Source organism: Octopus sinensis, linkage group LG5 (genome assembly GCF_006345805.1).
Source record: "Octopus sinensis linkage group LG5, ASM634580v1, whole genome shotgun sequence".
In the NCBI taxonomy this organism is placed as follows: Eukaryota; Metazoa; Mollusca; class Cephalopoda; order Octopoda; family Octopodidae; genus Octopus; species Octopus sinensis.
This window is the reverse complement of record NC_043001.1, coordinates 44,002,464-44,014,963: the sequence shown is the minus strand read 5'-3', so window position 1 is coordinate 44,014,963 and position 12,500 is coordinate 44,002,464. Positions and strand designations below refer to the sequence as shown.

At 37.0% G+C, this 12,500-nt stretch overlaps 1 protein-coding gene across 1 annotated transcript in view; it reads right to left on the bottom strand.

Moving 5' to 3' along the window:
* LOC118763651 (adhesion G-protein coupled receptor D2-like) overlaps nucleotides 1-12,500 on the bottom strand; it is a 52,227-nt gene that overhangs the window by 19,050 nt on the left and 20,677 nt on the right. The window contains exons 2-4 of the mRNA XM_036503368.1: nucleotides 8,667-8,733; nucleotides 6,127-6,230; nucleotides 1,252-1,351 (exon numbers count right to left, since the gene is read on the bottom strand). Of these exons, the coding sequence (XP_036359261.1) occupies nucleotides 1,252-1,351; nucleotides 6,127-6,230; nucleotides 8,667-8,711 (249 nt within the window). The 5' untranslated portion in view covers nucleotides 8,712-8,733. The remainder of the gene's footprint in view (nucleotides 1-1,251; nucleotides 1,352-6,126; nucleotides 6,231-8,666; nucleotides 8,734-12,500) is intronic.

Below are 12,500 nucleotides of genomic sequence, written 5' to 3'. Positions count from 1 at the left end.
TGGCCCAAAGTATATATTTTCCGCAATAAAAATGGTTAAACACTTGTGACAAGTTTTGTGTCTTCATCAAAATTTATTCCCATATCGATAATAACAGAAACAAAATGTTACCATTATTATAAGGTATACACTGTACACAGTTCCATCTCCTCCTATAAATTTGTTGCCCTGTCCATTAATAAGAACCGGTTCCGCCTATTATAAATTCAAATTTTATAGTTAAAATCTCTTTAAATGAATGTACGAGGCGCTGAAGAGCCAGAACAGACGAGAACGTTGCAACATCACTGGTGTAAACTGTATCAACCCTTCCTTTTCCTTCGGATATCATTGACGTGCGGAAAGGAAACTTGTATGCTTGGATATTTGCTCGTCTTCCAGTGGGAGGGGAAACAGAGAGAGAGAGGGGAGAGAGAGAGAGAGAGAGGGGGGGGAGAAGAAGAAGAAGAAGAAGAAGAAGAAGAAGGAGAAGAAGAAGAAGAAGAAGAAGAAGAAGAAGAAGAAGAAGAAGAAGAAGAAGAAGGAGAAGAAGAAGAAGAAGAGAAGAAGAAGAAGAAGAAGAAGAAGAAGAAGAATGTAATTGATCTTGCATGCATGAAGTGGATTCGATCCACCATAGCCAAATTTAAATTAACACTGCTGCAGAACTTTTCCCACGATGGAACAATGGTTTTTCTCTGACAGCAGTTTTACATTTTCCAGATGCCTTTAGCTAGGCCGAAATAATGTCTTCACCACGAAATTTGACCCTTTCTAACCTTTCTAACATTGGTCAGAGGGAGAAATGAAGTTTACTGTCAGCAACGTTCCACACCCTACAATTCTCTCTAGTTCTAATTCTGTTCTCTTACTACACCATTCTATCTGTCTCAGCAATCACTACTAAACAATGAAGAGAACCCAAACACTAACTTTACTTCGCATGCTTTTGGATATATCAAAACCTGCTCGTCGAGGCAAGGTATTTGTAACGTAACGGTAAATAAATATGATACCAAGTGTTTCGTTAGCTTCAACCGCTGAGTTCCAGTGCTTCTGAAGACTCAGAGAAGATAATTGAAGTAACATTGTTGTTTATAATACTTACTTTTGAATCATCATCAAAATACTAAGATCACCCTGGTGTTACCCGGTGTCACCCAGATGTCTCACGGTGTTGCCCTAGGGTCATTTGTGCTACGAAACTAATAATCATTATTATAACAATTCTGTGAGGTCTTAACTGATCGAACGATAACTAGTCTTACTTACCTTGTCTGGGTATGTATTTTCTAAACCCATCAAACCCGCTTGCGCCGTTGTCACTATGGTTGCTAAATTGCCAGAAATGAAAAAATTGTCAGAACCCAAACTGGAAAAGAGAACGAAAAAAATTCTTCATTCAATATTTTCAGTTTTATTTTATAAGTATTTCATTAAAATCAATGGCATATATAACACGTGTGCATATGATACATATATAATACAAAATCACTTTAAAATACAAAACCAAAACCGAAGAAAACACAAACACGAGTGAAGAAAGAAACAGAAAAGAAGAAAAGAAGAAAATGAGGAAGGAAGAAAAATGTTTCTATATTTTAAACCTATTTGTTAAATATTTTAAATATGTTAGGTATTTTCTCGGTGATTTAAAATAACAAATTTAGAAACTTGATTCGGAAAAATGAAGGTGTAGTAAGAAACTGTCTTCCCAACCACATGGTTCTGGGTTCAGTCCCATTGCGTGGCACCTTGAGCAAGTGTCTTCTACTATAGCCTCAGGCTGATCAAAACCTTGTAAGTGGATTTGGTAGACAGAAACAGAAAGAAGCCCGTCGTGTGTGTGTGTGTGTGTGTGTGTATATATATATATATATATATATATATATAGCGGTTTGGCACAAAAGACTGACAGAATAAGTACCAGGCTTATAAAGAATAAGTCTTGGGGTCGATTTCTTCGACTAAAGGCAGTGCTCCAGCATGGCCGCAGTCAAATGACTGAGACGTGTAAAAGCGTAACTGAGCGGATGAGATATATTCTTCGCTCCGGATAAGACTCTAGTTTATCAAAACTATTTTTGTCAGCAAAATAGTTAAGCCTTATACTATTAGCTCATTAATTACATCCCCACTAGATGTAGGACTTCAATTCGTACAATAGTTGTAATTTCGTCAGAACCCTGAACAGTAACAATTCACATTCCTTAATTCAGCACAATACGTACCTCAATTTTATGTTAATGCTTCCTAAGTAGCCTAGGAGGTTAAAGTGTTTGGCTCATAGAAGTAAGATTATGGGTTCAATTCCTGGATTGAGAGGCATGCACTCTTATAGAGCAAGGCACTTCATTTCACGTTGTTTCAATCTATTCAGCTGTAAATGAGCACTTGCCGAGTACTGGTCAAGCCTCCTCTTTCTACCCAGCCTTCACATTCTGGATGTTCTGCTGAAGTCCAAGAGTGTGTCTGCTTGCGACTACAAACAATTAACTATCTAAAACAATTAGCTATCTCTATTCACTAGTCTGGGTTGCTTTATTTTCAAATTCTCATGCTTATAATCAATTTCCTGGCAATATGGTGTGGCTGTTACCGTTTTTCCTTGTTGCAAAAACGAATAATAAATAACTCCCTTTGCAGACCACCATATAGTGATCACTAACTTTTTAGGGTGCAATGGTGGATTTGGGTAGTGTTTAGGTGACTCTGTCCTGTTCTCCTGCAATTGTCAAAGAGTATCCATTTCTCATAATAAGTAATGATTTTACGCAAAAATGGGTTTTTTTCCAGTCGAGAATTTTTTACAAGTGTCCAAAAACAGTTGTGTGAGATATTTGAAGTTCTGATGAAAGTTTTCGGACCTTTGTTCTCGGATTTTGTTCAACCAAAGCATTTAATCTATCATGCCGAATAACTTATTTTGGCCTACTCCTTGGTTTATTTTCAAGGCTATCATCTCCTGAATGAGAGCTTTGGAACCATCTCTGAACAGTTCTGATGTCAACGAAACCATTACCAAAGGCCCGCTTAATATTCCGTAGAGCTTCTGCAGCAGAGTGACCCAATTTGTACTCATACGAGAAAATCACTCAACATAGTTTGGTTGTTATCATTTTCATAAGGTCTGTGGGTACGAATTTTGTATACCAATATTATTGGGAAAGAAAACGAGTCAAGGTTAAATGCTAAGTATACATGATTGAGTTTTTAAATGATTGAAATAACAAGTAATTAAAAATGCGACATTTCATGCAAAACAACCTAATAGAAGCAGTCTCTGCATCAGCATTAGCAGCTTCATCGGTCAATTTATGTCGCGTACATTCAAGCGCTTCTTAAACCTTTCAAACCAGTCTTTATCAGTAATAAAAAGATTTTCGTTAGAGTTTCACTTCTCTTCTTTTAAAAATCGTCATACAAATTTTTGACTTTTGGTCACGTGGTTCCAGGTTCAGTCCTACCGTGTGGCACCTTTGGCAGGTGTCTTTTTCTCTAGTCTCGGGCCGACCAAAACTTTGTGAGTGGATTTGATAGACGGAAACTGAAAGAGGCCCGTCGTATTTATGTGTATATATATATATATATATATAATATATATATATATATATATATATATGTATATGTGTGCTTATATGTTTATGTGTTTGTGTTTGTTCCCCCAACATCGCCTGACAACCGATGCTGGTGTGTTTACGTCCCCGTAACTTAGAGGTACGGCAAAAGAGTCCGATAGAATAAGTACTAGGCTTACAAAGAATAAGTCCTGGGGTCGATTTGCTCGACTAAAGGCGGTGCTTCAGCATGGCCGCAGTCAAATGACTGAAACAAGTAAAAGAGTAAAAGAGTTTTACTCTTTATCTGAATTTTCATATTTTTCTATATGCTGGGCTACTGGTTTTAAATTGATGTTAATCAAATTAATATTCAATTTATCACCCTCATTATTTAAGTAAATAGATAGATAGATAGATAGATAGATAGATAGATAGATAGATAGATAGATAGATAGATAGATAGATAGATAGATAGACAGATAGATAGATAGATAGATAGATAGATAGATAGATAGATAGATAGATAGATAGATAGATAGATAGATAGATAGATAGATACATAGAATAGAGGATCTTTTCTTTTTGAAGGCCAGATTTTCCTAGTTAACTAAACAATTTGAAACTTCGTATACTGGTAGAATGTGTCAAAAGAAAACATTATTGTAGACAAATTTGAAAACAAAATTGTAATTCGTAACTTGAACGTAGTTTAATTTTAAGACTTTTAACCAATGAAATCGCAGCATTCGAGCTCAAATTATTTACCTCTTCTTCTGTCTTCTACATGTGCTAGAAATAACAGCTATATCTCTTAAATCGATTAATTTCGTCGCCCAATAAAAATATTAACGATATTTTTCGAATATTTTCTTTATTTTTTTTTACCGAAAAGGCTTCTCCCATGGTTTTGAAGGGCCATTGAACTTGTCGGTACTTTGAATTTGATACTCAGTCCATTCACACAAGAGCCGTTCCAGGTTGAGCAACACATTAGACCATTGACAAAATAAGGTCCGTAAATATTAATGATCTGTAGGGCAATTGTAAAATTGGTATATCCAATAACGTTACACCGCTATATTTAGTGGTTGTTTAAGCAATGAGTTCGTGGATGATTATTGGGTTGGATGAATGCTGACGAAGGAGCAAAAACTCCTGAAATATGTTATATACGCTCATTACCTAATTTTCACCTTCGTTCTCAATGTTGTCGTTTACGTCAGACGTCTCAGATACGAGACGTCGTAACAGAATTAGTGCTGGCTTAATTTCTATAGTAAATCTGTAGAGATAACTTTGACAAATGAAATAAGGTCCGTTCAATTAACAAAGTAATTTCTTGGACACTTGACTTGATTTTCTTTCTTTTGTCTCGCATTTTCCCACTGTAAACGTTGTAAGTTTCAATGTTTTGGCAATGTAAGTGATTTTATTTTTCCCCGCATCAAGCCTTTTTGAGACATCAGTTTTTAATATGCTGAATGATTCATTTACGGTTCCTTTTCGTACTACTACCGTCAGTTCCACTTGATGGTTTCTTTGTAGACATCATAAATTGTTGGTAAATCCAAGAACTGCTTCGTGAGAGCAAAACAATTGTTGCCTTATTCCTATGGATGTAAAAACGGCAATAAGATGTAAGGATGAAAGAGTTAGGTAGTGGTATGTACTGTATGATTACAGTTAGATGAACGGTTACCAGAGTCATGGGCACTTTGCTCTCTCGGTCTCGAGCTAAAAATATCTCAAAGCTCTCTCTCTCTCTCTCTTTCTCTCTCTCTCTCTCTCTCTCTCTCTCTCTCACACACACACACACACACACACACACACTCACACATACACACAGTCCGTTGTGTTGACATACAACTGATGTAGCTACAGACATCAATTAGTTGCTCGAAAGTTGACGAGTTGGTAGAGGTAATAATATTGGTGACAATGGAAGTATTGTTAGTAGTGGTGGGGGGTGAGTGATGGTGATGGTTTTATTGTTCTTGATAACTGTATTGTCGTTGCTGTTTAGTCTCAAATCAATCCTCATGACCTAAGTTCAAAGACATCTCTTTCAAAATAGGTAACATTATCTCATAGGGTTGTATTTTATTTTAGATGGACTTGCTTATCTAGCTCATACTATTGTTGCTGCTATTACTGGTCATTAAAGACTTGATGAGTTGGTAGTGGCAGTAGTTGGATTGGTTTTCGTATAGGTGATGGTCGTGGAGCTGGTGGTGTTGATGATACAAAGTGGTGATGCTGAAGAGTGGTTTACACATATACACACACATACAGATCGATAGAATGAATTAGATACGAAGATAGCGAGATAGAGAGATACTCATTTTGACTCAAATATATATACGCGAACACATGCACAACTATTCATAGTGAAAAGTCTTAAAATTAATCCAAGTTTCTACCGTAAGGGCGAAGTTATAGAATGTATCCCGAGCACAAAATCCTGTGACATAATGCAACCGTAACGTGATGTATTCCTGTACTTTATTTTAAAGACTGGTTCAAAATGTTTATGATTCCTAATTTTGAATTGTGAGTTCTGTAATCTTTTCTTTCTGTTGATACTTACCCTAGATAGACCCATGTAAAATGGATCAACATCGTTCCTGCAAAGGAGCACCCTATGGAAGCAACTGTAGCCTTTTCCATCATTGGTTGATGATACTCAGGTACCTGTTTAAAACAAAACATTAAGGGTTAACGTAGACAAACAAAAGTACACAGGGTCATGTTTGGAATGATGCTGCATAGTGTGAAACGAGAGAAAAAAACATGCGAAGAAATATTTGGGTAAATATATAATATATACAGTGAAAGTGCATGACTTAGGTGTTAGAGCGTCCGGTTTACAATCGTTAGGTTTTGAGCTCGGGCCGGGCTGTGAGTTGTGTCCTTGATCAAGTTACTTTGTTTCATGTTGCTCCAGTTCATTCAGCTCTGGAAATGAGTTGCAACGTCACTGGTGCCAAGCTGTAATTGGCCATTGCCTTTCTCTTGAACAACATCGGTGGCATGGAGAGGGGAGATTGATATGCATGGACGACTACTGGTCTTCCACAAAATAACCTTACCCAGACTTGTGCCTTGGAGGGAAACTTCCTAAGTGCAATCCCATGGTCATTCGTAACCGAAGGGAGCCTTTACTCTTTATATAATACATACTTGTACTGAAACATAATGTACACTCTATTGGCATCGGATCGGAGAAATAAAAGTTTGGCTAGCCTAGAGATTGATTGAACTTAAAACTTAGATTTATGAAAGTAATCATTGTCAAACCTTAGTATAGTGATTGACTGTCTGTACCATCTCATCAGCTGTCATTTATAATCATGACATTTCTTTTCTGGTCGACATATAACGATAATCCGAGCAAAGACTTCTCAAACCGTAGATCGCATGTTCTTTAGCAAATAACATTGCTGCAATGGATTGGCAGAATTGTCGGAGCGTCAGAAAAAATACTTTGCGGTATTTGTTCCAATCCTTTACGGTATGAACTCAAATCTTTCAAGATCAACTTTACCGTTTATATTCCGTGATCGATCTGGCTTTGTGCCTTCATCGTTATCTCCTCCTCTCCATTATCATCATCATCATCATCATTATTATTATTATTATATTATTATTATTATTATTATTATTATTATTATTATTATTATTATTGTCTTTGTACAGCTTCTAACGCTGGAGATGTACTACAGTGTCAGCTGTTCACTACCAGTGAACTAAGATAACACAACTTATTTTTCGAGCACCATCCGGAGTATTCCAGCGGTTCCAAGCAGTGTTGATTTTTGCAGCCCCTATTTGTTCTGTGTAGTTCTCAAAATTTTTACTAACTGTTCCTAGGGCTCCGACAATAATTGGTACTACAACTGCTTAACATCCCAAGCTAACCTGTAATATCTATCAACTTTTCTTTCTTCATGTTTCTTTGTGTAATACCACACAGACATTGAAATAGAGAGGGTTTTTCTAAGGATGTTAGCATAATCTTTTGGATTTCTCTGAGATATGGTTCTCCTGGGATCTTATCTAGATGTTTCTGACATCCTTTTTTTATCATACCTAGGGCACCTACAATAACAGGAACAGTTCTTGCTTTACGATGTCACATCTTTTGTATTTCAATTTCCAGGTTCTTGTATTTACTTAATTTGTCAAATTCCTTTTCAGATATATTTTGACAGAGCAGTGCATGCCATCAAGGTGGCACTGAGGTACAAATATACGAAGCCCACTATACCCATCATGACAACCCATCTAATAAGGGTACACCAGGCACATGCATCACAACCATGTGTGCGCGATATGGTGATCTCATATCAAGACAAACAGCACATGATCTTGCAGATGAAAACCAGTTAGAATTTTCTTCAGGTTGAGTAGCCCATCCTATTCAAAAGGTTTCTGGATAAGGGTTGTTTAACGAATTTGAACGAAACATCCGTGTTCCTGGGGGGAATTATTCAAACCCTGCAAAATTCCTCTCAACACATAAGTATGATGCTCTCACTCTACTTCTGCTGGTGATCAAAGATGCACACATCACCAGCCACTAATGAACATACTCAACTGGTTAAGGTCAAACAACTGACAAGCAAATCGTGGTATTAAGCTGAATATTTGTTGTAGCCCTTCTGTTACACAAGTTAAGACCAGAAACCACGAGATCCACTGCCTGGTATTGCATCAGGGTATTTTATTATTATTATTATTATTATTATCATTATTATTATTATTATTATTATTATTATTATTATTATATTATTATTATTATTATTATTATTATTATTATTATTATTAAGGCGGCGAGCTGTCAGAATCGTTACCACGACTGGAGAAATGCTTAGATTTCTGAGTTCAAATTCCACCGAGGTCGACTTTGCCTTTCATCCTTTCGGGGTCGATAAATTAAGTACCAGTTGAGTACCAGTACTCAACTGTAATCGATTATCCCTTCCCCCAAATTTCAGGCGTTGTCGCCGTACTATCGTTGGAAAATTTTGTTTGCAATATTCAAATGTTGAAGAAACTATGTTGCAAAGGAGATCAATAAGGAAAAGAAACATTTCGCAAGAGAACACGTGATGTAAGCCTACTTACCGTATAATTCCCCATCTGTGTGAGGAAAACGTACATAACAGACATTTTCGGCTGTTTTTGTGAAACCCTGAAATATAAGAAGAAAGCAGTACTGAGACAGATTTTCTTTAAGTTTATTTAATGTGAACATATTTAATGCGGGGAATATTAAAGAGCTAACTAGAAATAATAATGCAGTGAGAACAAAGACAATTTTTAAATGCTATTTTTTAAAAAAGATTTTGCTTAAAACGAAAAACAACTCCAGCTATGTTTCAATCTTAATATGACACTGCTATCGGAGCATAGACTGCATCATACTTGCTAAAATAGTAATCAAAAGTATCACTGAGTAAATGCACAGGAATGTACACCAAGTAAACGTACCAGAATGTACACTGGTTGGTGTATTGTTTCACAACCAGAATGTACACTGGTTGGTGTATTGTTTCACTATATTGATCAGTAACAAAATGTCACCACTGGCCAAGCAAAATGTGTATCAGGTGTCGTACGGCAATAAAATGTGTATCAGCTGTCGTACAGCCAAGCAAAATGTGTATCAGCTGTCGTACGGCAATCTAGTAACGTGTGCACTGTGTAATTAGCGAATTTATGCTGAGATCTTATGAGTTTCGAGACAACTACAAGAAATTATAGAGATTTACGCTTTTGACACAACGATAAACTAGTTTACAGAACTGAGCAATGATTAAGATAGAAATATTCAGAACAATATAGTCGAGCCAAAATTCGTCTGAATAACCAGCAGAACGATACATGTAAAACTTATAGCTATGAAGAAATCACCAGAACAGCAATCGCGATAACGATTTGTAGAAAGACGCAAGCACTAAGAGACTGCAGTGCCGCAGCGAGTGTGTGGTATGCAGACCGCACAGGGCGACCAATTCATTTACGTGTATTTGCTAGAGTCTAAAGAATGTTATGGTTAAAGAAGTTGATGGCCAGAATCCACGCTATGCTTCTGGCAGACTGAGTTCATAACGACAATGGGTTGCATCTTTTCAGCAGAGCTGCGCTATCCATTTAGTAATTATGTTATTTAACCACTTTCTACGCCACTTTAGGCACTGTGGGACACAGGATAGCTGACAAGTATTCTGTTAGCTTTGAATGCTAGATTCATTTCCATCTGTAGGCTACTGGAGGAATAAACCACACCGCTAGTGTATTTATCCAAGGCACGCCAAAGGACACTGCAAATATAATTCCTCCGGGGTTATGGGAACTATAATTAAATACACTGAAGAAAGAGTAAAGTGGGAAATGTTTGTTCATCGTACAAGTTGAACTTATTAATCAAATATGAGGCCCGCAATGCAATCCAGCAAGCATAACATGCGTTAGGAATATATTTAAATGAAAAGTTGCGTATACCGCTATATACAGAGCAAATATGGAAGAAATTAAGATAAATAAAGTTAATGCTGTTAGTTCCTGTGTACATTTCACTATAATGGTTCTACAGAACCTTACATTGGGTATTCCAAATGCATTTGAAAGAATAACCAGAACAGATCATCGGCGAACACTTTTTTATTGCATTGAGTGACCGAGAGTTCTTCATTTGCTTTGTATTTCAAAACTAGTAATACTGCTTAATGTAGGAGTCAGTGAGAGAAAGAATGAGTGTATGAGAAAGTGAGAGAGGGAGAGAGATAGAGAAAGAGAGAGTGAGAGATACATCTATACATACATACATACATACAGACACACATGCCTACATACTCTGATCGTTCTGTTAAGAAAAGAACTCCTGAATTTGTTGGTGAGATCCATGCCAAGATTGACAACGATCCTTACGAGTGGATCAGGTCCCTCGCCAGGGACATGGGAGTATCTGAGTTTCTTATCCGGCAAGTAGTGCATGAAGACATTCAGTATTGTTCATACAAGATGAGAAGGGGGCAATTTTTATCCCAAGCCACCAAGGACAAGAAGAAAGGCCGTATTACGAAGCTCTTGAACAAACTCAAGCATCCCCTCCAACCGAACATGCTTTGGTTTTCCTCAGACGAGAAAAATTTCTGCCAGGATCAGATAGTGAATGCACAGAACAACCGTTGGCTTACCGTGTCCCCGAAACATGAAGTGAGAGTGATAAAAATCAAACGTCCAGTCAATATCATGGTGTTTGGAGTGACCACTAGTGATGGCGACGTTATGCCTCCATTCATCTTCCTACACGACCTCAGATTCAATACGGAGGCCTACATCAAGTGCTTGGAGGAGGTAGTGTTGCTCTGGGTCAAAAGGGTGGCTGCTTGAAGACCCTCTGTCTTGTAATAGGACTCTGCACCATGCCACGCAAGCAGGAGAACCCAGTTATGGCTGTTAAATAATTTTTGCGACCACATCACCCCTAACATCTGGCTACCTAATTCCCCAGACTGCAACCCCTTTGATTATTATGTAAGGGCGCAGTGAAGTGAGAGACCAACAAAACTCCTTGTAACACCAAAAATGAACTGAAGGCAAGGATTATGGTAGCATTGACCAACTTAAACAAGGAGACAAGAAAAAGAATACCTGTATCTTATGTTTTTGCATGCACAATTAAAAAATAATGTCAAATTATCTGTATTAAGTTCACATATTCCATTCACCTTCATAATGCCAAGAAACTGTTATTAACATCACAAATGACTTTCGCTATATTTGAAAAATATGTAAAATATTAAGACAATTGACGGAAAATATCTATAATAAAATTCTAATTGATAAATATAAATTTTTATTAAAACAAAACATGAGGGTGAAATCTCGTAGTGTGAAGAATCAGCACAAGCGGGTGAAACACAACACAACGTGCGGTTGTCATGGTAACAAGCTGTTAATGCTTCGCTGTCTGTTGATTGGCTAAATTTACCCAAATGTCCCAACTTTAATTCCAAATAACATCAGATTCTTTCATTTACGAGATAAAGTAATTGGCTGATTGTTATCAAAATTTAGAGCTGCATTGGTACACCAAAATTGAAAGCAATCTGAGCAAAATTAAAGAGGAGCTCATTTTGCGAATGAGAAGGACTAGTTCCGAAGAAAATTCTCCGGAAATTTTATTTCAAGTAAATAAATGTTTATGTTAATTTAAGAACTTGCCAGTAAAATCTTATAAAATGACAATGTTCAAAAACATGTACATGTTTAGCGAGTTGCATACGAAAAATGTATAAAACTAAATAATCTATATACGATGTCATATATTACTTGTAAAGCTTCAAAAGTATATTGTTATTAAACGTGTGTAGCGCTTAGTGAAATAAATGATCCCTCTTTGAGAGATATTATACAAATGCGGACGTGGCGTATAACAGCCGGCCTTCGGCTGCTTAGGCCCAGTTGTGTCCGCTGCTCTGATTGGTTAGTTTTGGTGCAGTTTTATCTCTTGCTTTATTTCGCGCCAATGTGTAAACCAACTAATTGCAACCTTCAGATAAGGTCCCGTGACACAGTCTTGTAGGTTCTTTTTCTGGAGCCCACTAATCTCTTTAAAAGACTAGATCAACAAACCATTATTTGTCTTTGGTCCTACACCATTGACCACAGAGTATCCAGCTGCAAACAGCCAGTTCGAGAGACTCAGCCATGTTCCAGCAACTGCGACACCAACACCACCGCAGCATTTCAGGACCTTTCACCACCGTCGCCTTTCAGCTTATCGACACCACCAACATCAATACGTACACAGCAACATCGCCCGGGTTTAAACTTCACGCTGTTTGTTTTATTTCATTTTTCTCTAGGTTATCTTTTTATTTTATTTATATATTTATTTATGTTTCTGTCAAATATGTAAAACCTTGAAAAATTCGTTGACATTCATATTAA